Source organism: Hypanus sabinus, chromosome 21, assembly GCF_030144855.1.
Source record: "Hypanus sabinus isolate sHypSab1 chromosome 21, sHypSab1.hap1, whole genome shotgun sequence".
Lineage (NCBI taxonomy): Eukaryota > Metazoa > Chordata > Chondrichthyes > Myliobatiformes > Dasyatidae > Hypanus > Hypanus sabinus.
The window spans coordinates 26,867,222-26,894,610 of NC_082726.1; the positions used below are offsets into that span (position 1 = coordinate 26,867,222).

General features: G+C 40.3%; 1 protein-coding gene across 1 annotated transcript in view; it reads left to right on the top strand.

Moving 5' to 3' along the window:
• The window catches only part of hcn4 (hyperpolarization activated cyclic nucleotide-gated potassium channel 4), a 501,153-nt gene that overhangs the window by 311,958 nt on the left and 161,806 nt on the right, over positions 1–27,389 (top strand). The window contains exon 4 of the mRNA XM_059946189.1: positions 3,945–4,163. Within this exon, the coding sequence (XP_059802172.1) occupies positions 3,945–4,163 (219 nt within the window). The remainder of the gene's footprint in view (positions 1–3,944; positions 4,164–27,389) is intronic.

Genomic DNA, 27,389 nt, shown 5'->3' on the forward strand with positions numbered 1-27,389 from the left:
TTGTTGAATTCAAGTAAGACAAAACTATGCACATAGGTCTGTTGAACCAATGGTTTTCAATGTCATAAATGCTTTTCAATTTTGAAGACATTCCTTTTTGATGTTAATTTACTTAAACTAATGGAGCATTTTGAGGATAGAGCACTAAATATACCTATTATGCTTTCAACAACATTGGTAAGAATTTATTCGTTACAGATTTTTAAGAGCTGTAGAATCGTAATGGAAAGGACAAGAGCAGGAGCAGGCCAATTGGCCCCACCACACATCCTCCATTGTCAGATTTCTGAATAGTCTATGAACCTATGAAATCAACCTTGTTATTCCTTTTGTTTTTGCATTAAAATAATTAGATGAGCTTTATTTGTCACGTGTGCATCAAAACGTACAGTGAGATGTGTCAGATATGACAACAGCAGTCTGAGGATTGTACTGGGGGACAGGCTGCAAATGTCGCCATGCTTCCGGCAGCAACATAGAATGCCCACAACTCACTAACCCTGATCATATGTCTTTGGAATGTGGGAAGAAACTGGAGCACAGAGTCATGGGAAGGACATATAGACTCCCTACCAGTCAAGCCCCAATTGATGATCACTGGTGCTAACCATCGGGTTATCATGTCCACTATTAATTTAACTTTGTACTTTATAGTAATTTTCTGTCTTTCTACTCTGATTCATTTGCACGTCATCTAAGTCAGTGATAATAAATCTGATTCTGATTCTGTCCTGGGCTAGATCACCATAGCTCAATTTCCTGATCCTTTAAAAATGTATCCACCTCCTCATTAAATACCTTTAATGATCTAACCTCCACAATCCTCATGTGTAGGGGATCCCAAAGATTCACTGCTTCTGTGTGGAAGAATTATGCTGGAAAGGAGGTATGTCCTCAGGGATGCATACTTCTAGCATAGTACACTAGGCCACACAATGTACTGCAATACTGAAATCTGCACCTGTTGACCTTTAGTCAACTGAGTTACCTCTTGCCAGGTCATGTTCCTGACCTATTCTTCCTAACTCCTCATTGTACTAAGGATTGATGGCCATACTGCAGTTGAAGAGATCAGGCCATGAGGACGGAGATCTTAACAGAACATAAAAACAAAAATTGAATTGGGGAAGGTTGATTTCAATAGCTTTAGGCTGATTAAGGAACAAACTGGATGGGCTGAATGGCCAAACTCTGCTTCACTGTCTGATGATCTTATAGTCAAACTGCAAAGGATGTGGTTGTATTGGATAGAGTGCAAAGGTGATTTACCAGGGAGCTGCCTGGATTGGCGAACTTTAGTAATGAGGAGGGACTGGATAGGTTGAGCCTGTTGGCCCTAGAGTGAAGGAGACTGAAGGGTGATCTGATAGAGATATAAAGTTATAAGAGGCATAGAGAGTGTAAATAATCTTTTTTCCACTGATGGGGTATTTAAACAAGTGAGCAAAGGTTCAAAGTGTGAGGAAGGAGTTTTAACAGGGATTTGAAGGGAGTAGTTTTTTGCACGGTAAGTGGTTCATTTCTGGAACTTACTGCCAGAGAAGATACATACAATCACGATGTTCAAGAGGCATTTAGACAGACACTTGGAGAGAAGGATATGGACCTAATTCAGACAAATAGGGTTAGTGTAAATAGACAGAGCTGTAGCCTTGATAAGGTGGAGAGAAAGTTCTGTTTCTGTGCTGTATGACTCTGAACTCCCCATACATTGAACCCCTCGCCTATATAATAAGGGCAATTTTGAGCAACACACACAAATTGCTGATTGAACTCAGCAGGCCAAGCAGTATCTTTGGAGGGGAATAAACAGTCCCCTCAAGGGGAGTCAAAGTTTCAGACTGAAAAATTTCTTCAGGACTGGAAAAGAAGTGGGCTGAAGCCTAAATAAGAAGGTGTGGGGGAGGGGTGGACCACAAGCTCACAGGTGATAGGTGAGACCAAGCGAGGGAGAAGATGGGGTGGGTGGGTGGTAGGGGACAGACATAGGTTGTGAGGGAAATTGACAGTGTACAGTTAATTTACCATTCAGATGTCTCTGGAATGTGGAAGGGAATTTGAGCAGCTGAAGGGAATCCACCCAGTCACAGGAAGAATGTGCAAACACATTCTCAGACAACACCTGAGGCTAGGATTGAATCTAGGTCTCTGCCACTGTACTTTAGCCTATCATTGAACTGCACTGCAGCACGTAGTAGGAGGGGTTGGGCAGTAGATGTGTGTCTGATGGGGACAGAAGGAGAACAAAAGTTACAGTTTAATTGTTTATGCTTCTGACTGCTTGCTGCTCTCCGTGTCCATTGTAACAGGGAATGCGATATGCAGTGTGGAACATTATCTCCTTCTTCGCACTCTCTATTGCAGAAATTATTACTGCCTCTTTGAGTCTGTTTAGAGGACGTTTAGGTTTAGTCATAGAGTTATACAGGATGGGAGCAGATGGTTAGGCCCAACTCATCCATGCCAACTGTGCTGCCCAGTAAGCTGGTCCCGTTTGCCCACGTCTCCTGCCCTTGTACTTCTAAAAACACAAGTAAATCTGCAGATGCTGGAAATACAAAGCAACACCCACAAAATCCTCCAGCATTTTGTGTGTTGTTGCCATTCACCTATATAGGCGGCTTTTAAATGTTGCTAACGTGCCCACCTCTACAACTATTTCTGGCAGCTCATTCCAAATAAGGTTGACCCTTTGCATGAAGAAGCCGCCCCTAATAGCCCGATCAAATCTCTCATTTCTGACTTAAAAGCCCTTGCTCTCTTATTTTTAGTACCTCCTTTTGTGGAAAAAGAGTATGTGTTTCCACTCTACATCTGCATACCTTGTATACCTCTAATAGGTCATGCCTCTATTTTCTACTCTAAGCTCTAAAGTAAAAGTTAACACCTATCTACTCTACAGGTGGCGACAAAAAACTGGTGTTCTGGAATATTGATAGTGATACATGAGTTTAAATCCCACCATTGTTAAATATATCTGGATTAAAAAAAATATTAGTCATTTTAACAAGGATATTACGGGTCGCCATAAAAATCCACCTGGTTCACTAGTTCAAGTCCAAGTTATTGTTGTCTTAGGCATGCACACACAGGGTATAAATGCCATGAAAATTAACTATTTCTCAGCAGTACAACACCTTACAAACCTGACAGATGCAACTTAACATAAACTTAAATTCACATAAATTAGAAATTACTTATATATGCACAAAAATAGGCAATGAAGCTAACATTTCAATGCTGGTTCAGGATTGAGAGAGAGAAAAAAAGAAATATCGTCCGGGGTAATATTGGGTCAGTCAGTTCAAGAATCAAGAATCTGTTAGCAGTGAAGAAGAAGCTGTTGTTGAACCTCAAGGATTTGGTCTTCAGGCTCTTGTACTTCCCGGCTGATGGCAACATTACAGTAGTATCATCTGTGGGATTCATTGCCATTGGTGGCTGTGGAGGCCAAGTCTTTATGTATATTTGAGGCAGAGTTTGATAGATCCCTGAATGGTATCTATCAAACTCTATCAATCTTAGGGCATGAAGGGATACAGGGAGAAGGCAGGAGATTGGGGCTGCAAGGAAAATTGTATCAGATATGATGAACTGGCGGAGCGGACTTGATGGGCCAAATGGCCTAATTCTGCTCCTATATTTTCTGGTCCATGAGGGCACGGCTTCAATGATGGGGATCCATGATGATGGATGTTGCCTTCCTGAGAAATCACCTCATTAGATTGTGGGAGGAGCTATACCTATGATGGAACTGGCTGAGTCATCAAAGGAATTCTGTTCCTATCCATTATGGACAATGTGTAACTCCAGACCCATCAATATGATAGACCTTGCAGCTCCAGGGCTGAATAATAGATACTTGCATTGCTTGTGAGGTATATACTGTACCATTGAATAAATAGAAGAAAATTGCTAATTCTCTGGTTTGCTTTCCCTCACAGGATGATTCCTGGACAAAGCAATACTCGTATGCACTGTTCAAAGCCATGAGCCACATGCTGTGCATCGGGTATGGGCAACAGGCTCCGGTTGGCATGTCTGATGTCTGGTTGACCATGCTCAGTATGATAGTCGGGGCTACTTGCTACGCCATGTTCATCGGCCATGCCACAGCTCTCATCCAGTCTTTGGACTCCTCTCGGAGGCAGTATCAGGAGAAGGTAAGCACTCCCTATCATCTCAAAACACTGCTTCGCAGGTAGAGAGATCCTGCGGCAGGAATCTTGTTAGCATTACTACTGAATAGTGAGGCACCGCTGCTGAACCTGATACTAATGCTGTCAGTTTTACTTGCAGACATATTCTTGATTCAATATCGTGTAAAATCGTGGTGAATAATAGATACTTGGGAGTGAATACAAGGCTGTAATCTAATCAAGGGTTCCATTATTGTCATAAACTGTGAGAATGTTTGGGTATGTCTCCACAACTCGGAGATTATGTTCTTTTTAAATTGCTCCAGGTTATCTGTGCCAAACACAACACTGTTAATTCAATGGAAAGATGTTGTTTTTTTATTTTCTGTGAATTCATTTGTGTTCCAGTGTGTTCTGCATTGTTGATGCTTGCTGGTGATCTGAAGGCTTAATCATTTCAGTCAAGTTGACTAGAATGGTTCCAAGGAAAAACGATTTCAGCTGCAAAGTTTCACTGGAGTCGTTGAAGTTGTTTTGCTTGAAGCAAAGAAGGTTGAAGAGTTAACATAAGTGGCTCATGCAAGATGGTTAAAAGGAGTAGGTCTCATTGAAGAATGGGTTGACACTCAGTGCCCACTTTATTAGGTACCTCCTGTGCCTAATGAAGTGCTCTTTGAGTGGAAGTCCATAGTCTTCTGCTGCAGTAGCGCAGCCACTTCACGGTTTGAGGTGTTGTAATTTCAAAGATGCTGTTCTGCAAACCATTGTTGTAATAGTTGGTTATTTGAGCTGCAGTTGCCTTTCTGTCAGCTTGAACCAGACTGGCTATTCTCTTCTGACCTCTCTCATTGACAAGGCGTTTTCACCCACAGAACGGCACCCCACTGGATTTCTTTTCTGTTTTATGCACCATTCTCTGTAAACTCTAAATATCATATGTGAAAATCTCAGGAGATCAGCAGCTTCTGAGCTGATCAAACCACCCCGTCTGGCATGGTCAAAGTCACTTAGATCACATTTCTTCCCCATTCTGATATTTGGACTGAATGTCTTCATCATGCCTGTATGCTTTTGTGCATTGAGTTGGCTGATCAGTCATCTGCATAATAGTCATCTGTGCAGGCATACCTAATAAAGTGGCCACTGAGCGTATAAGAATGGACTCAGGTATTTTTTCAAAAAAAATTGTGGAACTCACTGTACAGGGTGATGGAACTAGAATAAATTAACAACTTCATAAGAGAATGAGATAGCTCTTGTGAGAAAATAATTTGCACGGGTGTGAGGAAACTTTTGGAATTTCCATTTTAGGGCCTAGCACAGACTGAATGGACTGAATGAATGCAATTTCCAGATTACTTACAAGATGAGCCATGGAGAATTCTCTGGCTGCTAGCTATAAAAAATCAGACACCAAGAATTAAAATCAGCATTACTAATATTGGTGCCACAACCAACAATTGCCATTGATTAGAGTAATTTGCATTTATATAGCACATTTAACGTTAAAAGTGATATAAATAGATATTGATAGGAAGCTATGGAAGTAGTCTTAGCAGGGAGTAACCAGGTGTTTTGTGAAGGAGATGAGAACAGCTGGGAGAGGCTTGGAGAGAAACATTAGGCTGAGTCTCAGATCTGTCCACCATTGAGGGGATATGGAGAGAGGGATGGATAGGACAAGAGATTATTGGGGTGGAGAGGTGAGGTGAAACAATGATGGGAACCAAAAAACAAGGGGGATTTTAATTTTTATAATGATGGAGCCAGTTTCAATAAATGACCTGATTGGAGGAGAAGGTGGGAATATGAATAAAGAACTGGAGTTTATGAAGTTGAAGATTGGAAGATTTCTCCTGGTCTGGTCTATATGTGAATCCATACTCAGCCCTCTAAAGTGGTACAGAAAACTGGCCAGTGCAAGTGGGCCACAAAAAAATCAGGTCAGGACAACAAATGAAAATAAATAAAAACTGCAGATGCTGGAAATCTGAAATAAAAACAGGAAATGCTGGGAAAGCTCAGCAGGCCAAGTGGAATCTGTGTGAAGAGAAATGGCCAATGTTTCAGGGCTGCCGTCCTTTAACAAAATTGGGATAAAGTGGCATAAAAGTTGGTTTTCAGTAGGAATGTTTTTTTTCTGCATAGTTACTACCAGGCTTGCTGAACTTACTAGCAGTTTCTGTATTTCGTTCAGGGTGACAGACACTCATTGGCTACTTTACTCTTGTTCATTAATCCAAATCTCTAATCAGCCAATCATGTGGTAGCAATTCAAAGCATAAAAGCATGAAGACATGGTCAAGTGGTTTGGTTGTTGTTCAAACCAACTATTAGAATAGGGAAGGAAAGTGATCTAAGTTACTTTGACCATGGAATGACTGTTGGTGCCAGATGGGGTGGTTTGTGTATCTCAGAAACTGCTGATCTCCTGGGATTTTCATGCATAACAGTTGCATGCTTACAGAGATGTAAGCATGCTTACAGTATGACACATTTAGATAAAAACATTCAATGAGTGGCAGTTCTGTGGGGGAAAAAAAACACTTTGTTAATGAGAGAGGTCAGAGTAGAACAGCCAGACTGGTTCAAGATGACAGAAAGGTGTCAGGAATTCAAATAACCACTTGCTACAACAGTGGTGTGCAAAAGAGTATGTTCTGAATTCACAAGACGTCGAACCTTGAAGTGGATGGACTTCAGCACAAGGCTATGAATATATACTCAGTGGCCATTTTATTAGGTACACGAGGTGACTAATAAAGTGGCCACTGAATGTATATGCTGGTCTGTCCAATGACACTTGCATGCCATGAACAAAAAAAGACATGTTAAAAAAAGCCTAATATGATAGCTCAGTGAATTGGCTCTAGATGTACTGAAAAATAATAGTAGAAAATGCAGTAAACACTAGGTCACGAATCACTTGTAGAAAGAAACGTAGTCAGATGCTTTTGGGCACTATGTGCATATCCTTGTGCATAGAAAACTAACAACAACTGTGTAGCTGAAGATGAACAGTGATGGCATATTGTTCCTGTAGCTTTGAGGAAGCAACCTGCTGAGTTCTAGCTTTTTGTGTGTGTTGCTCTTGCTATTCTGTCTGAAGAAGAACTGTGGTTATTAACAGTTGATTAGACAGCGAAGTTACTGACACCTGCCACAAACCAAGTGCACAAAAGACTATAGATGCTGGAATATGGAGCAACACACAAAGTGCTGAAGGAACTCAACAGATCAGGCAGCACAGATGAAGAAAAATGGTCAGTTGGCATTTTGTGTTGGGACCCTTCATCTAGACTGAGGAAGGACATCTCAGTTCTCAACCTAAAACATTGGCTGTCCATCTTCATCTCTAGATGCTGCTGGAACTGCTGAGCTTCCCCTGTGTTTTCTTTGTTGGTATAGTCACTGAGTGTCTCTGATACAGATGAGGCTGCAGTAAATTTATTGACAGGTTTCTCATTACCAGCAAGATTGAGGAGGCCAGCACTTCTTTGATGAGTGAAAATTAAACTGCTTCAAACTCTGTTGCTTGGGTTTTTGATTAGTTTTAACAGTAAACCAAGAAGCAAAATAAGAAATGAAATTCAATAGCTTAGTCTCAAAAATCATTAATTTTTTTTCACTCTGGCAGCCCCCTGGATTGGAGGGTGATTCAGTCTAGTTCTGACAGGCTGTTGACTTTATCCTAAGGAGATGTACCTCAGCTAATATCTGTGAAAGGAATTATTTCTACTGCTTGTGGGACTTTGCTGTGTATGTATTAACTGCAGAAGGGAAGGTGTAATTCAGAAGCAATGCAGTTTAGAAAGAGAGGATAAAGATATTATGCAAATACAATTTCTTTCTTTTGAATTCAAGCCAATGTACTTTGAAATGAACCCATTGTTGTAATCTAGGAAACATAGCTGCTGATTGTGCACAGTTTTCACAAAAACTAAAGTATAATGACCATGATCTCTTTCTGTGATGTTAATTCAATAATAAATGTCGACCTGGACCACCAGCTTTGCTCCTCCATCCTTAGACTGACCACATCATAGCAGTAGAGAAGTCCATGGACCAACACACAGGAATGGAAAAGGGGAGAGGAATTAAAGAAGTTGGCCACCAGAACATCCTGCTTGTTACAGTCCTTGCGAAGATATTCGACAAAGCAATTCCTCAACCTATGTTAGGTCTCACTAATGTAGAGCAGGCCACACCAGGAGCACCAGATTCAGCAGATGACCACAGAAAACTTGCAGGCTTTCCAGCATCTGCAGAACTTCTTGTGTTTACAAGAATCTCATGATATGTTGAGGAAATGGTGGTATACTGTCTGGCTAGCCTCCAACCTGACAGCATGAACATCGATTTATCTAACATCCAGTAATATATCTTCCCTCCCCCTTCTCTCTTTTTCCATTCCACATTCTTCTTACCCCTTCTTTCTCCTCACCTGCCAATTATCTCCCTCTGGTGCCACTCCTTCTTCACTTTCCCCCATGGTCCACTCTTCTCTTCTATCAGGTTCCTTCTTCTTCAGTTCCTTACCTTTTCCAGGAATCATTTCTGCTTCCCCACCTACCCATCTTCTCACTAGTCAGGTTTCTTCCCTTTTCCTTTAGAGTCCTGATGAAAGATCTCAAACCAAAACATTGACTGTTTATTCCTCTCCATAACTAACATCTGACCTGCTGAGTTCATCCAGCATTTTGTGTAAGTTATATGAGATTCTCAAGCCCTCTTGCTGACCATATTTATGGCCTTGGTTTTATGATACTTTAGAAATATATTGCTTTTATAGGGAATGACACTGGAATTTCAACCAGTATTTTGGTAATCTAGTCTCTAGGATTTGAAAGTCTTCATTTGAATAATACATATTAAATCAATATATGATCATAGGAGCAGGTGAAAGCCACACGATTCTTCAAACTTCTCCATCGCTCAATAAGTTATTAGTTGATAGAGTAGCTTGGATTTATTAATGTCACATGTACCAAGATGCAGTGAAAAGCTTGTCTTGCATACTGATCAGATCGTTATTCGGTGTATTAAAACAGAACAAAGTAGGAAAGCTGCAGAGAAAATGCAGTGCAGGTAAACGATATTGTGAAAGATCATAACGAGGTAGATTGTGAGGACAAGTCCTCATTGAATAGTCTTGTAATGAAGGAGTAGAAGCTGTCCTTGAGCCAGGTAGTACATGCTTTTATGTTTTTGAGTCTTCTGCCTGAGGGAGGGAGGAGAAAGGGAAACGTCCTGGGTGAGTGAGGACTTTGGTCGTGTTGACAGTTTTACTGAGACAGCAAGACCAGTTCCACATTTCTATCAACAGATGGTAGCCTGCAGAATCCATCTACCTCTCAAAATATTCAGGCACTCTCCTTTGAGGAAGAGAATTCTGAAGACTCACAATCCCCTAAGAGAAGAAGAATTGCCTCGGCAACAACCTAAATAGGTGGCCTCTTTATATAGAATGTACATTTACTTTATGAAGCAGAAGGATTTAAAAAAAAATTAATGTTCATTACAATCTAACCTCATAAGTAAATCCCAGACAGTATTTTTCTCTGTGGAGAAATTGATGAGCACAGGGAGACTTAACCAAGGGAAGTCAAGCTGTGTTATGAATATGCAAATATCTCATTTAATATGACTGAAGATTTCTTGCATTAAGAACACATTTCTGCATTCTCAGTATAAAGAACCATCAATTTAAAAATTTAGTGACAAAAAAATGCACATTGTTTTTATCCTACTTTAGAGTCAAAAACCATACAACCAAAAATTGGCTGGTCAGCCTATTATGCTTATGAGAGATCTCTAAATAAGTTATCATTTAGTCCCACTTGCCTATTCTTTTCTCTGCAAGTTATTCCATTAAGTAGTGATCCAATTTCTTTTTAAATACATTTTCAAGCAGTAAGTTCCGAATTAAAGGATATTACGCACCTATGTTCTTGAAACCTATCAAATAGGTTAGATTTGAAAAGCTTAGGTAGAATGGACGTGCAGAGGATATTTCCTATAGTGAGGGAGTCTAGGACTAGAGGACACAGCCTCACAATAGAAATTAATCTCTTTAGATCAAAGATGAAGAGGAATTTCTTTAGCCAGAGGGTGGTGAATCTGTGATATCTATAGCCACAGACCTCTGTGGGGGCCAAGCCATTGGGGATATTTAAAGTGGAGATTATTAGAGTCTTGATTAGTAAGGACATCAAAGGTTACTGGAAAAATATATGAGAATGTGGTTGAGAGGGATAATAAACCAGCCAGGTTGGAAAGGCAGAGCAGACTTGATGAGCTGAATGGCCTAATTCTGTTCCTTTGTCTTATGGTTTTATCGTCATATTCTTGTTGCATTATTTATAAGATTGAGAAAACGTGGTAGACTGACAGACCTGGGAGTGGATAGGTAGCCAGGAACCAGGGTGAGTATAGGGAGCAAGCTGCAAGCAGTGCTCTTTAGAAAATGGAAGGCATAAAAAGGGGCAGCAAAGGTGAAAACTGGTACAGAAAAGAATGAAATGATCCTTACATTTGGTGAGCTTTACAATTTAAAACAATGCCACACACAAAATGCTGTAGGAACTCAACAGGGCAGGCAGCGCCTATAATGAAGGGCTTTGGTCTGAAACATCTGTACGTTATTCCTTTCCATTGATGTTGCCTGATCTGCTCGGTTCCTCCAGTATTTTGTGTGTGTTATTCTGGATTTCCAGCATCTGAAGAAACTCTTGTGTTTGTGCATAAAAACAAAGGACCATGTTGTTCAATATTAGCACATTCCACACATGTTCACATAATTGTTTGGTTTTTCTAATTATAAATTATAATTCAGATGTTGTTGGTTCAAAGTCTGCTCCAAAGGTCAGAATGTAAAGTTCCAAGCTGATTCTCCAGCACCATGCTGAAGCAAAGCTGTTCTTTTTGAGGTGCCATATTTTGGATTATTTCTTACACCGGAGCTGGATCTCATTCCTCAAGTGGATGTTAAATGAGCAGACAATTCCCGAATAGTGTTTTCTCTTAGTGAACATTTTTCAAGTCATCAGGACTGGAATGGAAGGGAGCAGAAGTTAGAATAAGAGGGTAGTGGGAAGAGGAGGGGTATAAACTGGCAGGTGAGATCAGTTGAGGGTGAAGGTTGGTGAATGGGGAGGTGATGGATGGGTAAAGGGCTGAAAGAGGAGGAATATAATGGGAGAAGACAGTGCATCATGGAAGAAAGAGGAGGAGGAGCATCAGAGGGAGATGATGAGCAGATGATGAGAAAAGAAAGGGTGAGATGGCAACCAGTATGGGGAATGGAAAAAGATAAGGAGGAAGGTAGAGAAGTTAGAGGGTGGGAAGTTAGAGAACTTCTCCAGTCTTTTGCAAGATCTCTCAGTGGCTTTTGAAGATGCTTGATGATAAAATCCCTAGTTTGCACTGGGTCGCACCAATGTAGAGGAGGCTACACTGGGAGCACCAAGTACAATAGAGAGCCCTGAAAGACTTATGGGTGAAATACCACCTGACCTGGAAACACTGTTTGAGGCTTTTCACTAGGACGGAATAAATGAAGTGTCAACTTTTTATTCCTTCCATTGTTGCCTAATTTGCTGAGTCTCTCCAGCATTTTGTGTGTGTTGTTCAAGATTTCCAGCATCTAGAAAATTTCTTTTGTTCAGGATCTGTTTGAATCTCATTTATCTATTTAATTATTTTTCGAGATACAGTGCAGTCTAGGCCCTTCCGGGCCTTCAAGCTGTACCACCCAGCAATCTTCCAATTTAATCCTAGCCTAATCACAGGATGATTTACATTGACCAATTAACCAACCAACCAGCATGTCCTTGGACTGTGGGGGGGGAATCCTGAGCACCTGGAGGAAACCCACACGGAGCCGGGGAGAATGTATGAACTCCTAACTGGCAGCGGCAGGAATTGATCCCGGTTCACTGGTGCTGTAACACATTTTACTAACCACTATATTCTCCTGTCTTTTTGGAACAGGGAGTCAGGGTGGATCAGGGTAGCACAGTGGCTCAGCAGGTAGTGCTACTGCCTCACGGCCCCAGCAGCCTAGGTTCAATCCTCTCCTCTAAAGCTCCCTGTGTGGAGTTTGTTCATTCTCCCTGTGACCATGTTGGTTCCTCTCACATGTTCTGGCTTTATCCCATATCCTTGGTTCCATATTCCATATCCATATTCTGTAGTTGGGTGGCAGAAGGATGAGAGCTGATGGGCACATGTTGTTACCAGGGCATCGATGAGATATTGGGATTGATGGGATAGTTCAAAGAGCCACAGACTCATTGAGTGGAATAATGACTTTCTACGTTGCAAGGAAATACAATAAATTTCATACAAATGGGTCCTAGCTGATGGATATTGGATCTGCTGGAAACTGATATGGACGTAATGGTATAAAAGCAGTCTAGGTTAGTGTAACGCTATTACAGCACCAGCAACCTGGGTTCATCTCTGCCACTCTCCGTTCAAAGTTTGTATGTTTTCCCGTGACTGTGTGGGTTTCCTCCAGATGCTCCAGTTTACACCCACAGTCCAAAGATAAATAGGTTAGTAGCTTAATTAGTCACGTGGGTGCAATTGGATGGCACAGTCTTGTTGGTCTGGAAGGGCCTGTCATTGTGCTGTATCTCTAAATAAAATCATAAAAACAGAAGAGACAGCAAATGCTAGAAGTTGAAGCAATAAGCAAAATGAACTCAGCAGACCAGGTTGCATCTGTGAGGGAAATTGACTATCGATGTTTTGGGTCAAGATTCCACATCTGGACTGAAAGAGCAGAGGGGACGTGCTCATTATAAAGTGGTGAGGGAAGGAGATGGAGACACAGCTGGCAAGTTCTGTTGATAGTTGGATCCAGGTGAGGAGGCATGATAGGCAAATGGAGGAGGGAAGAATGGAACCAGTAGAAGATGGGAGGTGATAGGTGGAGACAACAGAAGACAGTGGAATCAGAGCAGATAGATTTTTGCTCTGAATGTAGGTAAAAGTTTCTGCAGGCAGATGGGCAGTGTAGAGAATCTCAACCCTGTCTCTGACCCAACAGTTATTACTACCAGGCAAACTATATAAAAAAAAATCAATATACGCATTATTTCATCAGTGTTTGTGACAGTATGACAGTTGAAAATATCTGTCTTATTTCCTATATAGCTGTCTTTATTTCCTATATTGTATATCATGTCATATAAAAATATTATAAAATGCATATCCATGACCCAGAGCAAAGGGGAAAGGCTAAGGTCCGTGAGGGTGCAGAGTCAGATTGGTCATGGTCTTACTGACTGACGTAGCAGAGTGGCCTTTCCCTGCTCTGATAACATGTATTTACAGTCTTCACTAGCTGTACAGTGTGTTTGAGACATCTCAGCAGGTTTTCTCACTAGGTAAATTTCCTGTTCCAGTGTAACTGGCACACTCCCTTGACAGGTTTTAGATGTGTTCTGGTATGTTGGTACAGGAAGTGGAGTAGATAGCTCACAATTTGCAAGATTAATGCACAGTAAACTGTATGGGTTGCAAGCTTGGATTTCCAATTCCCAGAGCTGACGTTGCCCAACACTCTGAAAGGGTGTAAGAAAAAATGTAAAAGATTTAAAGATTAGCTTTATTTGTCACACACACTATACGTCAAAACATACTGTGAAATCATTGAATCAACAATTGACACTGTACAAGGATCTGCAGGGCCAGCCCACAAGTCTTGCCACATTTCCTCGACAACACAGCACACTCAGAACTTATAGCCCCTAAACCTAAATGTGGGAGGAAACCTGAGCATCCAGAAGAAACACACGTGGTCCCAGGAAGAACGTATAAACTTCTTACAGAGCGCTTTGGGAATTGAACCCTGATCAGCAGTCACTAGTGCCATAAAACAGTTGTGCTGCTGCACTGCGTGCTACCCATAATCCTAGAAGTAAGCCCATTTCTGCTTCACAAGGTGTATATTTTCCGGGGAGTCAACAAGACAAATCAAATATTGGTCTGCAGATGTTTCCTTTGTTTCAAAACATAATGCTCCCCACCTATGCCCAGTAGTTTGGTGTGTCCCAGCAAAGGTTTCGACTATATTTCATGAAAGAGTTTTTGTTTTTATATATATATATATATATCAATACAACAACAGTTCCACAAATCACTGTGGTGCCTGAAGGATGTTCTGATTATATCTGCACTGCGACCTTGTTTCCTAGACAACAAGTGGTTCATGTACAGACACCGCCAGCTTGATGGTGTGGAATTCACTGCAGCTCACCTGAGACCGAGGCAGTGATTGACTCAAAGGCTGCTTTGCCTGACCTGATTGAAATGCAGTTCATGGGCAAATGAGATAATGGAGTGCAACCCGGAAAAAACCTTCAGGAAATTTAATTCCCATGACACTGTTTCTGTGAGTAAAAGCCAAAGGTTCATCATTTTATCATTGAAGTCTGCCTTGTCACTTGGAAACAACACTGGTCTAGTTCCCACTGTTTTCTAGTTGATGGTATTCCCCCATCACCCCACCTGATAAGAGATATTTCCTTCACTGTGGAATGAACCACTTCACTCTTTAAGTGACCCATCCCTCTTGCACTGTGCTCTGCACAACATTATCAGGATCCACTTTATTAGGTCACAGTGATCAGAAGCAAGTTGTAGTCATATTTCATTATAACATAGTGACCTACTGCTATGTATTATGATGATTGCCTCCACTGTTGCATCGTAGTCTCCTGTATTGGATGGGCTTGGTCTTCTGCATTGTGTTACAGGGATTTTCTCTGCTGTATTACAGTGATTTACTCTGGTGTATTGTTATAATTTTTTGCACTGTGTAATAGAGCACCACATGTAGTGATACTCTGCGGTAAGTGGTAGCATTATCCTTTGCAGTGGTGTAGTGGCCTCCTGCAGTGTACCAGGGTAATCTGCTGAGACTCAGCTCTTCCATTTTACACACCAAAGCATGTCCTCCACGAAACAAAGGATTCCTATCAGGACTATCAGGACTACCCTAACAGGACTAATGAGAGTCAATTGGTATTGGTATTGTTTTTTTTTAATTATTTCCTCATGTACCAAGATACAGTGAAAAGCTTGTCTTGCATGCTGTTCTTTATCAAGTAGGAAATGGCCAAGCACATACATATCCGCTGCTGTATACAATTGGTCACCGAGGAAGTGAGTTCTAACAAATAACTGGTACTGACCTACTTTGAAGGAGTCTACAAGTCATGTTCTCAGTATCTATTTTTTATTGTATTTCTTTGTTCTACCGTAAAAACCTTCGTATTTGGTAACGTATTAGATTGATTTGGTATTTATATGGGTTTATTATTATCACATGTACCAAGATACAGTGAAAAGCTTGTCTTGCGTACTGTTCATACAGATCAAATCATTACAACAGTGCATTGAGTTAGAATAAAGTCAAACAGTACCAGAAAAATCATGAAATGTAAAAGCCACAGTGAAACTGCAGTGCAGGTAGACAATAAAGTGCAAGATCATGACGAGGTAGATCCATTGCTTGCTTTTCAGAATGCTCATCCCATGTTACCAATTCCTTGCTCCAATGCTCTCAGCCTACTTACTTACCCGAACCCTCCCAATGCTTTCAATGCAGTGTCCCCACTGCTCTATTCATTTCACAGCAGCCAACTCAAAGGCATATTTCTGATTCATTGAATCGGGCGTTTAAAAGTAGATGTTGTTGGAACAACTTGAATTCTAAAGATTAGCTTTATTTGTCACACGTATATCGAAACATCAAAAAATTCAGTGAAATGCATCATTTTGCATCAATGACCAATACAGTCCGAGGTTTGTGCTGGGGGCCACATGCAAGTGTCACAAGGCTTCTGGCACCAACATAGCATGCCTACAACTCACTAACAATAACTTGTACAATGTCTTTGAAATGTGGGAGGAAACCTAATCTCCCAAAGGAAACTCACATGGTCACAGGGAGAATATACAAACTCTTTACAGACAGCAGCAGGATTTGAACCTTGATTGGTGATTGATGGTGCTGTAAAGTGATTTTGCTAACTTTTGTGCTGCCATGCTGCCCTCTCTACCGTACCACCCTTTCCAACAGGATGGAAGAATTTCTTCATTATCTGCACTAATGGCTCGTGGCAACAATGCATTATGGATGGATTTATCCAATTGGGAGCTGGTGTACTTGTCCACCATCTTCCATTTCAGATGACACATCTTCAATGTCTGGTCAGTTGCAGACACACTGCCAGCTGTTCTGGCTCACAATCAATTGACTGTCACATTGCTCCAGATGTGAAGATGCACCTGAAAAGCACATTACATATATCAAGGAAAAGAGAGCTGACACTAGTCATAGCTCTAGAGGAGATGTCGGTAAATGTGACTGAATGAAATTAGGAGACACAAAAGATGGCAGATATTGGAATCTGGAGCCACAAACGATCTGCTGTGGAACTCAACGAGTCAAGTGAAGTTCCCATTTAGGGCTTCGAATTTCGACATCGACAGTTTCTTTCCTCCCCACAGATGCTGCTTAGCTCACTGAATTCCTTGTTGTTCTGAGTAAAGTTAGATTAGATCTTTTTCCTCAATCTTCTCAGCCTTATCCCTTCATTGTGGTTCATATCACACTTCTTGGGCATTGGTATGTAATCCTGAGCAACTGTAACACATCTGTGTGAATGCAGGCTCATCCCACTGAGGAGGGAGATTGCCAGTCAGAGGGTTTGCATTAACAGACTATTATTGACTGCAGTACAAAGGAGGCCTCTGACCCACTAATAGTTTTGTGGCATTTCTGAGATTGAGGCTTGGGCGTTCCCCGGCTGCTCCAGGGAGCAGACCTAAAGATTCAATCTGGTTCGGAACGCTGTTGTTTACTCCTGTTGTTTCCGAGTGTGTGTATGCATGTGTGCATTTTCCTTTTTCTCAGTACAGTGGTTATGGTTATCCTTTTATTTTTAATTGGGTTCTTTGCATTTCTTGCTTTGTAGCTGCCTGTAAGCAAACAAATCTCAAGGTGTATAATTTATACATTCTTTTATAATAAATTATAATAAATATACTTTTAATCTTGAATCTAATATGGTCTCTCCAATGATTAGTATAGAATGCAATAGTTCTTTGTAATCAATTACTATAAATAGAGTCTTTGTAAATTTTGATGGTGTGTTGGAAGATCAGATTTGTTCTCCTCCCTCTTTGCTCCTTCCCAGTTATACAAGAAGGTGGAGAGGGTAAACATGGAGTGTCGTGTACAGATTTGGACATCATGTTATAGGACAGATTCAGATGAATCAGTCTGCATTCCCCTCACCTGTCTGAGTGCAGGATTTTCGATGTTTGTCCCTGTAGGGTAGGCCAACACTAAAGGTACATTCTATAAAATGTCATATTCAGCTCTTAGAGTACTATTTTGCTGTAAGTTACTGGAAATTGGTAGGTCAGGCAGCAGCAGTAGGAAGAGAAACCAAGCTAACATTTTAGGTCAAAGACTTCTCCTGTCCAGTTCTGTCAAAAGGTCTTTGACCTGAAATGTTAACTGTATTTCTCTTCCCAAAGATTCAGCCTGCCATGCTCAGTATTTCCAGCATTTACCATTATTATTTCTGATTTATTGTCCTACACAATAAAAATGAAAAGAGAAAATCAGAGAAAGGGAAAAATTATTTGAAAGGATACAGTCTACTTGGCTCCATTTTAGAATGTCCCAGAGCATTTTACAGCCAATTAATTATTATTTGAAGTGTGGTCTCTGATGTATTGTGGGAAACACAGCAGCCAATTTGTGCACAGTGAGATTCTACAAACAGCCATTTGCTAATGATCATGTTCTAGTAATGTTGGCTGAGAGATAAATATTAGCCAGAACACCAGGGAGAATTCCTTTGCTCTTCCTAAGAATACCAGCATAAGATATTTGATTTAAAGGCAGCTTGATAGAGATCAGGAGCTTGCATGCCAGGTCTCTCTTTTCATTTCCTTTGGTGTGTTACAGAAGTGAATATAATGACGAGGAAAAGCTACAATCATAGCTCAACCCATGTAATTGTAGACTGCCAAAGGTGGATAAGAAATCAAATGTATTTCTTCCCTCTAAGACAGAAAGCAATTTATAAATTGCTTACCTGGGCACCTTCCAAACACAAAACACTATTTTTATAATGGTCTAATGGAAAGACTGAATGGTGAGGGATCGCCTAGTTAAAAAAAAAAATTATGGCTAGGGAAACAAGTACAAAATGGAGGAACTCAGCAGGTCAGGAAGCATCTATGGAGCAGAATAAATAGTTGATGTTTTAGGCTGAGACACCTAATCAGGACTTAAAAGTCTTGCCCAAAACTTCAATTGTTTATCCTTCTCCGAAGCTACTGCCTGACTCGCTGAGATCCTCCCGCATTTTACCTATGTTGATGATTTCCAGCATCTGCAAAGAATCTCTTGTATTTGAATCTTGAATCTCTTTGTTTTTGCTGCAGGAATGATTATCTGTTGTCTAATTTGTCTGTTTTTGCTTCTTCCCTGGGGGAGCATGTGGCAGATTGAAGGAAACACTGAGAGACAAAGGGAAAGGTGTGTTGCAGTAAAGTGTGTTTAATGCTGTCCATGGGATAGGCTTGATAGAGTACATGTTCTTTTTTTACCACATCTATCTTGTACAACCATATACCCATAGCTGTGCCAGCTTGATACTTGTTTTAACTCTTTAAGACAAGGAAATTAGAAGAATACTGATGAACAGACAGTGTTAACACATCCTTTAGTGGTCAATCCAATTTCCATAACACTCACACCCTCCCTAGAGGATGGAAGGTTCATTGTGGATTATTATTGGCATTTATTTGTATGCATATATTGAATGTTATTTTTTATTTTAAATGGGTTAGGTTAATCATAAATAAATTAGAGAAATGAGAAAATATTCTGATCAGTTTACTGTAAAGTTTTCAGAGGTCATTTTGATATCCTGAGAAGGCTAATTTAACGAGAATTGTTTTTAATCTAGGTGTTGTTTTATACCCAATGGGAATTTTCCTTAAAGTTCTGGCATTGTCTTTGTTGAGTTTGCATGTTCTGTCTGTATCCATGTGAGCTCTCCAGTTTCTATCCACATTCCAAAGATGTTCAGCTCAGTTGGTTATTTGGCCACTAAATTTTCCCAAGTAAGTAGACAAGTGGTAGAGTCTGGGGAAGTTAATGGGAGTACAGAAAGAATGAAATGGGATCAGTGTGGATTTTGGCCTGAAACGTCAACTGCACTTTTTTCCATAGAAGCTGCCTGGACTGATGGGTTCCTCCAGCATTTTGTGTGTGTTGCTCAGTGTGGGTGAAGTGTAAATGAGTGATTGATGGTAGACATGAACTCAATGGGCCAAAGGGCCTATTTCTGTGCTCTATGACTCTTAATTTAGGAAGTGGATTACTGTTTACATTGTCTGCAGATTCTTTGCTTTGGATGTTTACCAAGATAAATAGTGGAACTGCCATCAAAACATCCTTTGTTGAACACTATAAACTCTCACGTAGTGTCAGATGCATTAATGCACCAGAAGTTATATCATTGTGGTATACTCAAGGTATGTTCTCATTTATAAACACCATAGAATCATCATTATGTTAGAGAGTTTTATTTATAGGATTCTAATAGGTTCGGACTTCCTTTAATCATGAGCAAATTCCAACCATTGTATTAGTTATTTAAGCAAATCTCATTTTATTTAAATAGCTAAGAACCATGTTGCAGAGGAAATGCGTAACCATTTTAAATATAGAATAGGTGCTGCTGCAATTTACACATTGCTATATATGCTTGTAAGTGATCTAAGGTGCTAAAGTGTCAAAATCCAAATAGGTTGCATCATTCAGCCTGACCTCCATAACCTACATTTGATTTTAAAATTCTCATTCGTGTTTCCTGAGCCCTCACTGTAGATCTATAACTTTCCAGGGTACAGTATCTGTGTTTCATTCAACTCTGTGCCCAATGACTCTTGTTTACCCAGTGGCAACTGTGGCATTATGTAGGTCCTGACACTAAACCTGGGAATGTACTATCAGAAATCCCCTCTATAAACATCTTTACCTCTTTCAGCATGTTATATTGATGTCCTTTGCAAAACCTACCTCCTGGATTTAATATTTACTCTCATCTTAATATGTAACTCAGGTCAACTTGTATGCAACTTTCTCCTTTGAAGCATCTTGGGAAATATTGTATTGAGGCAGTATCATAAATGAAATTTCTGGTGTTACACATGATAAAATATAAATTTTAAAAATATACGCCTGACAAGTGCAAGACAGTAATCGATCACTTGAACTCCTTGTGGAATATGAAAATGGGAGATAAAGCTGTCTTGTTGAATTATGATAAATTGAATGATTAAAAGATGAATACATAGATCAGCTCCGTCAGTCAACCATTATATCCTTTATTCGAGAGAGAGCGATACACACAAATTCCATTACTGTTATTGTCACTTCAGAGGTCTTTAGAGGGCACTTTTCTTTTTAATTTAATCTTCCACCTGATGTCCCCATTCTATAATCACACACTTATGGTATTAAGATATCTAGTCCAATCAATTATTCTGCTAAAAAGGTGGCTGGGAAATCCATCCCTACTGCTGTTGCATAACCAACTCCCAAAGTATAAACATGGTAGATTCCCAGAACACTGAAGATAAACCAGACCTGGCTCAGGATATTTTCAGCGTAGTATGAAGGGTAGACTGGTGAGCTGTAAGCCATTTAGAAAATGTTTGGGGCAAAGATCGACCTTTGGTTTAAAAGAGAAGTCAGGAGTTGAGGGGGAAAATGGGAGTGAGTCCAAGATCTGGTCAGATCAGCTGAGATCTTATTAAATGGCATATATGCTTGTGAGAGACTTTGCCTGATCCTGTTTCCCAGTTTTGGATCACTTTTTCCCTTGTGCACAAGTTCTTTGCCTCTATCTTCTTTAGAAAAGTTGTTGGCAAACTACACCAAAATGAAGATTGAGCCTTGAAATTCTGGAATCATATTTTCTAAACTCTGTATTTTTACTGAACTCCTCTGCTGCCTTAGTTCATAAATGCATTCATGTCCATATTTCTTCAAAACACAATGCAATTCCGCTTGATGTTCCTCACTTTATTCTCTATAAGGTTGTGTGTCATTTGAAACTCTTCTGCACATTTGAACTCTAATTCTCATTCATCCGTCTTCATTTTTGGTAAAACAATGCTTTGACTATTAAATTTGTGGCCCCTCCCTGATCTCAGCTGTCCTTTAGTTTTATCTGCTCCTGCCCTCTAATTCTGGATTTCTAATACGTTTAATTGCTTTCCCTTAATCATCCAGTATATCATAATCTGTCAAGATAAGTTTATTTCCTATCTTCATATACCTCATAACATTCAAGTGATTATCATATCTTCAACTAGAGGAAAATTAAGCTCTGGAATTCCTTCTCTCAACCTGTCTAGCACCCTCCCTCAACCTGCCCAAGATGCTCCATTTTAATGAAGTTAATGAGTTAATGAATACAGATTATAGCAGGTTTCCATTCCTGTGAACTGTACATAACCGAGACAGTTTTCAAGTTGGAAATGCAGTGGTAAGTTGAGTTCCCACATGCCAGAAGATGTCTGCTTCCCCACCGTGCTGTTGCATCCAACCCCTCGCCGCATTTCTCAAATGCTCTTTCCTACCCACAGCTGCACATAGGTCAGACATTTGCAATCTGGGGAGCGACCAGGTAGAGCACAGCTAAGCCATTCATCCCTAGAATGTATCCACCATTCAATAGGATAGCGGATGGTTTGTTTTTAGCTTTTGCTTTTGATTATCTTATTGAAACATTTAACAAAGCATGACAGGAGAATCATATCAGATAGGAGGGGTGTAGTTACAAGATTACAGGAAAGTCATTTGGAATTGAGGGGCACGGAATCTTTGAAAATTTTTTCACCCCAGAGGCTGTAGAGGCTGGATTGTTGAAGTATTATGCAGCAGTAGAGGCACTTTTGAAAGACTAGGGAATTGAGACCAGTGAGGAACTGACACAAAAAATGAAGCCTGGGGCATATTAGCCATGATCATTTTGAATGGCAGGCTGAGGGCTGAGTAATCTCTGGTTGCTTTATGTTCTTATGTTGAATTTCCAGTCTGTTCCACAAAATTTTTGATTCTCTGAAACTCTAGAAGTGGTATGTACCTCAGCCCTGAGTGAACATAATGATTTAATAAGACGTGCTTCATCGGAGGCACGTACTGTCACTACAAAACTTTGACAGATTGGGAAGAAAATAAATTATGAGTTTTGATAGGATTAGAAATTGGATTTTCAGAGGTACCTTAACTGACTCACCTCAGAATTTCTCATTGACTGGACTCATGTCAAGCCAAGGCTGATTAATAGTTTCCCAATATGAATGAATTCTGGGAAAATGTCAGGGTTGCTATTTGCAATTACAGATTTATTCCTGTAGTGGGAATTCAATATTGTGTTTTAAAGTAAGTGTTTCTTTCTAAAGTGTTCCAGTTTAAGGGAATATGTGGATGAATACTGTAACATGAGACAGTAATGCACCCAGACTAGTTTGAGAGATCATGACAGTGTCAAAGTAGGCAGCCAATCCTGTTGCGGTCCAGATGGCTGCAATCATAATATGAGTTTACATTACACATCTTGAGAAAGGACAAGGACAGTGAGTGTCTGGTGTTAAAGAAAATATGACACATGTCACAGTGGATGGCAGGTTGTTGCCAACACAGGGTGCATGCGGGCCTGTCAGACTCTTCAAGACACCGGCAGCTATGCAACTGAGAGGATTGGTGCTTGAGCAAGATCTATAAGCAGATAATTAAAGACAACTTGGAACAGCTGGGACTCTGCTACAGTGTCAAGGTTTTAAAGAAAGGTTAGTCTTGAAGGACTTCTTATAATAACAGTCCACACAAGAACATCCTAATAAGATTCAGGTGCAAGCACTAAGATGTGCAAAATAACAGTTGAGTAAATTTTATACAGCTGTAAATTAACCCCACAGGAAGGCTTATGTAACAAATGCCTCTAAATTGTAAGATTCATAATGCATATCTATTGCTTATTACCTTGCTGCAACCGATAGTATTAATATAGCCCATATCACAGAAACGGGCCCTTCAGCACACTGAGTGCACACTGACCATCAACCAACCATGTACATTAATCCCACGTCACTCTCCCCACATTCCCAATAACACCCAACAAACTCAACCACTTCCCTGCTCACAATGGCCAATTAACTTCCCAACTTTCACATCCTTGGGATATGGGAGGAAACCAGAGCACCTAGAGGAAACGTACAAGGAGAGCATAAAGTTTCTACATTGACAATATCTGAGGTCAGGATTGAACCTAGGTCTCTGGAGCTCCATCATTGTGTCGCATAGTGATTCTGTTGAAAATTTTTTAAGTTGGAACCTTTTTAGATTCCGCCTACCTCTTCCGGCATGTCAACCTTGACTTATACTTCCCACCAAACAGAAATAATATCTCTCCGCAAGTTGGACATGCCTGATGTTCCACAGCTCCTACTTTGTTTGGAAAGTTGGCCACATGGGTTGATTGATTTTTTTTATATAAAATCACAGATTCTAGAATTCTGAAAACAATTAATACAGATAATCTGCTGGAGGAACTAAATCGGTTGCGCAGAATCTGTGGGGGAAGAAGTTTCAGTTCCAGACCCTGCATCAAGACTAAGAGTGGAGAGCAATCTCCAAAACAATAGCATTACTTTTAACTCCATAAATGCGACTCAACCCAATGAGTTCCTCCAGCAGATTGTTCGTTGCTCCTGATTCCAGTATCTGCAGTCTCTGACATCTCTTATATAGAAGATAGATGATCTTAGAGCGCAGTTAAAGATTGGTAGGTATGAAGTTGTGGGAATCACTGAGTCTTGGCAGAAAGAAAAGATCATAGCTGGGAGCTTAACATCCAAGGATACACATTATATCACAAGGACAGGCAGGTAGGCAGAGAGGGTTGGGATGGCTCTGTTGTAAAAAGTGAAATCAAGCCCTTAGAAAGAAATGACATAGGATCAGAAGATGTAAAATCCTCGTAGGTAGATTTAAAAAACGGCAGGGGTAAAAAGATCCTGATGGGATTTAGGTGCAGGCTTCTCAATGATAGCCATGAAGTGGGCACTAAGTTACAATGGGAGATAGAAAACATATGTCCAAAGGGATAGAAAATGCATGTCCTGCCACTGCCTGTAAGGAGTTTGTAAGTTCTCCTTGTGACTGCCGGGTTCTCTGATTTTCTTCCACAAACATACCAGTTGGTAGGTTAATTGGTCATTGTATATTGTCCCATGATTAGGCTAGGATTAAATTGAGAGATTGCCAGGTGGTGCGGCTAGAAGGACCTATTCCATTCTGTATCTCAATAAATAAGAAAGAAAGTAGATAGATGGATAAATGGGTGGATTGATAGAAAGATAAGGGTCGAATGGCCCACTCCTGCACCTATTTTCTATGTTTCTATGTTTCTATAAATAAATAACTCGATGTTTCAATAATCAATGAGCAGGTAGGTTGGGAAAGTCATGTTGGTGCTGGATCTCAAGAAAGTATTTGTAGAATGCCTATGAGAGGGCTTTTTAGAGCAGCTTGTGGTTGAGACCAATAATGGAAAGGCTATTCTGGATTGGGTGTTGTGTAATGAACCAGATTTGATTAGGTAGCTTAAGGTAAACAAACACTTAGGATGCAATGATCTTAATATGATAGATTTCACTTTGCAATTTGGAAAGGAGAAACTGAAGTCAGAGGTATCAGTATTACAGTGGAGTAAAGGGAATTGAAGAGGTTTGAGAGAGGAGCTGGCCAAAATTGATTGGCAGGGGACATTAGCAGGGATGACAGCAAAGCAGCGAAAGCTGGAGTTTCTGGGAGTAATTTGGAACGCGTAGGATATAAACACCCAAAGAAGTAGTATTCTAAAGGCATAATAATGCTATTGTGGCTGACAAGTAAAAAAACCATAAAAACAAAAGAGGAGGCATATAATGGAGCAAACATTAGTGAGAAGTTAGAAGATGGGAAAGGATCAAGAGAAGTCAACTAAAAAAAAACCATAAGAAGTCATATGAAGGTAAGTCAGGCAATAATATCAAAGAGGATTCCAAATGTATTTTTTTCAGATTATACCATGAGTAAAAGAGAAGTGAAAGTAGATATTGTTTACTGCTGGAAAATGACACTAGAGATGTAGTAATGAGGGGGGTAAAGAATCAGCAGATGATCTAAACAAGTACTTTGCATCCATCTTCACTAAGGAACACACTAGCAGTATGCCAGAAGTGTGAGAGTGTCAGGGGGACAGAAGTGGGGAGTGCTATTGCTATTATTAGAGAGAAGGTACTTGGGAAATTGAAAGGAGTCTAAAGGTAGATAAGTCACCTGGACCAGATTGGCTAAACCCCAGGATTCTGAAAGAGGTGGCTGTGGAGATTGTGTGCAGCATTTGTAATATTTCAAAAACCACTAAGTTTGGACTTGGTTCTGGAAGACTGGAATACTGCAAATGTCACTCCACTCTTCATTAGCCTGATGTTAGTGGTTGGGAAGACATTGAAGACAATTGTTAACAATGGGGTTTTGGGGATCGTGGAAACACATGATAAAATAGGCTAAAGTCAGCAAGGTTCCTTTAAAGAGAAATCTTTCTTTACAAATTTGTTGGAATTGATGAGCAGGATAGACAAAGGAGGATTAGTAGATGTTGTGGAGGATTGGCTGATGGACAGGAGGCAAAGAGTGGAAATAAAGGGAGCCTTTTCTGGCTGGTTCCCAGTGACTAGTGGTGCTCTGGAGGGCTTCTTTTAATGTTATATATAAATAATTTGGATGACAGAATTGATGGCTTTGTGGACAAGTTTGTGAACAATATGGAAACATGTGGAGAGGCAAGTAATGTTGGGAAAGCAGAGAGGCTACAGAAGGACTTCAATAGATTAGGAGAATGGGCAAAGAAGTGGCAGTTGGAATACAGTGTTTGGAAATGTATGGGATGCACTTTGGTAGAAGAAACAAAAGCATAGACTATTTTCTAAATGGGCAGAAAATTCAAACATCTGAGGTGCAAAGGTACTTGGGAGTCTTCACGGAGGATTTCCTAAAGGTTAACTTGTAGACTGTAGGTGGTGATGAAGGCAAATGCAATGTCAGCATTCATTTCAAGTGGACTTGAATATAAAAGGAAGAATGTAATGCTGAGGCTTTATAAGGCATTGGTGAGGCCTCACTTGGAGTGTTCAGAGCCATTTAGGACCCCTTATCTAAGAAAGGATGTGCTGACATCTTAGAAGGTTCAGAGGAGATTCATGAGAATAATTCCAGGAATGAATGGGTTATCAAATAAGGAGTGTTTGATGCCTCTGGGCCTGTACTCACTGGAATTTAAAAGGATGAGGGGAGATCTCATTGAAACCTGTCAAATGTTGATAGATAGATTAGATGTGATGAGGATGTTTCCTATAGCAAGGAAGTCTAAGACTAGAAGGCACAGCCTCAGGATAGAGGGACACCTGTTTAAACAGAGATGAAGAGAAATTCCTTTAGCCAGAGGATAGTGAATCTGGAATTTGTTTCCACAGGCAGTGAAGGCCAAATCATTGGGTGAATTTAAGGTGGAACTTGGTAGGTTCTTGATTAGTTATGGCATGAAAGGTTATGGGGAGAAGGCCCCATAACCTTTATGAAAGAAGTATTCAATTCACAGAATGAAAACAAAAAGACCTTTCATCGACATGGAATGTTAGCTTTATTAATGTTAACTAAATGCTAAATGTGGCCTGAGTGGCTGAACTTGAGTATTCCTGGCATTTCCTGCTTTTAAAGACCTTAAGAGATAAGTGCAGAACTAGGCCATTCAGCCCATTGAGCCTGTTCTGTCATTTCATCATGGCTGATTCATTCTGCCTCTTAATCTCATTCTGTGAATTGAATACTTCTTTCATAAAGTGAAAATTTCTTATATCCTTTTAAGTACTCATCATAGTTGACTGGAAAATATCACAACAAAACTTCAAAGTAATCACTGTCTGATCTCCCTCCTCCCCTCCTTTCCCCCTTGCTATCTCTAACATCCAGTAATTTCCTTGCCTTTCCCATTCTCTTTTAACATTCCCTATTCTGACTCCCCTCTTATCCCTTCTTTTCTCCTCAGCTGCCCATCATCTCCCTCAGATTTTCCTCCACCTGCCCTTTCTCCC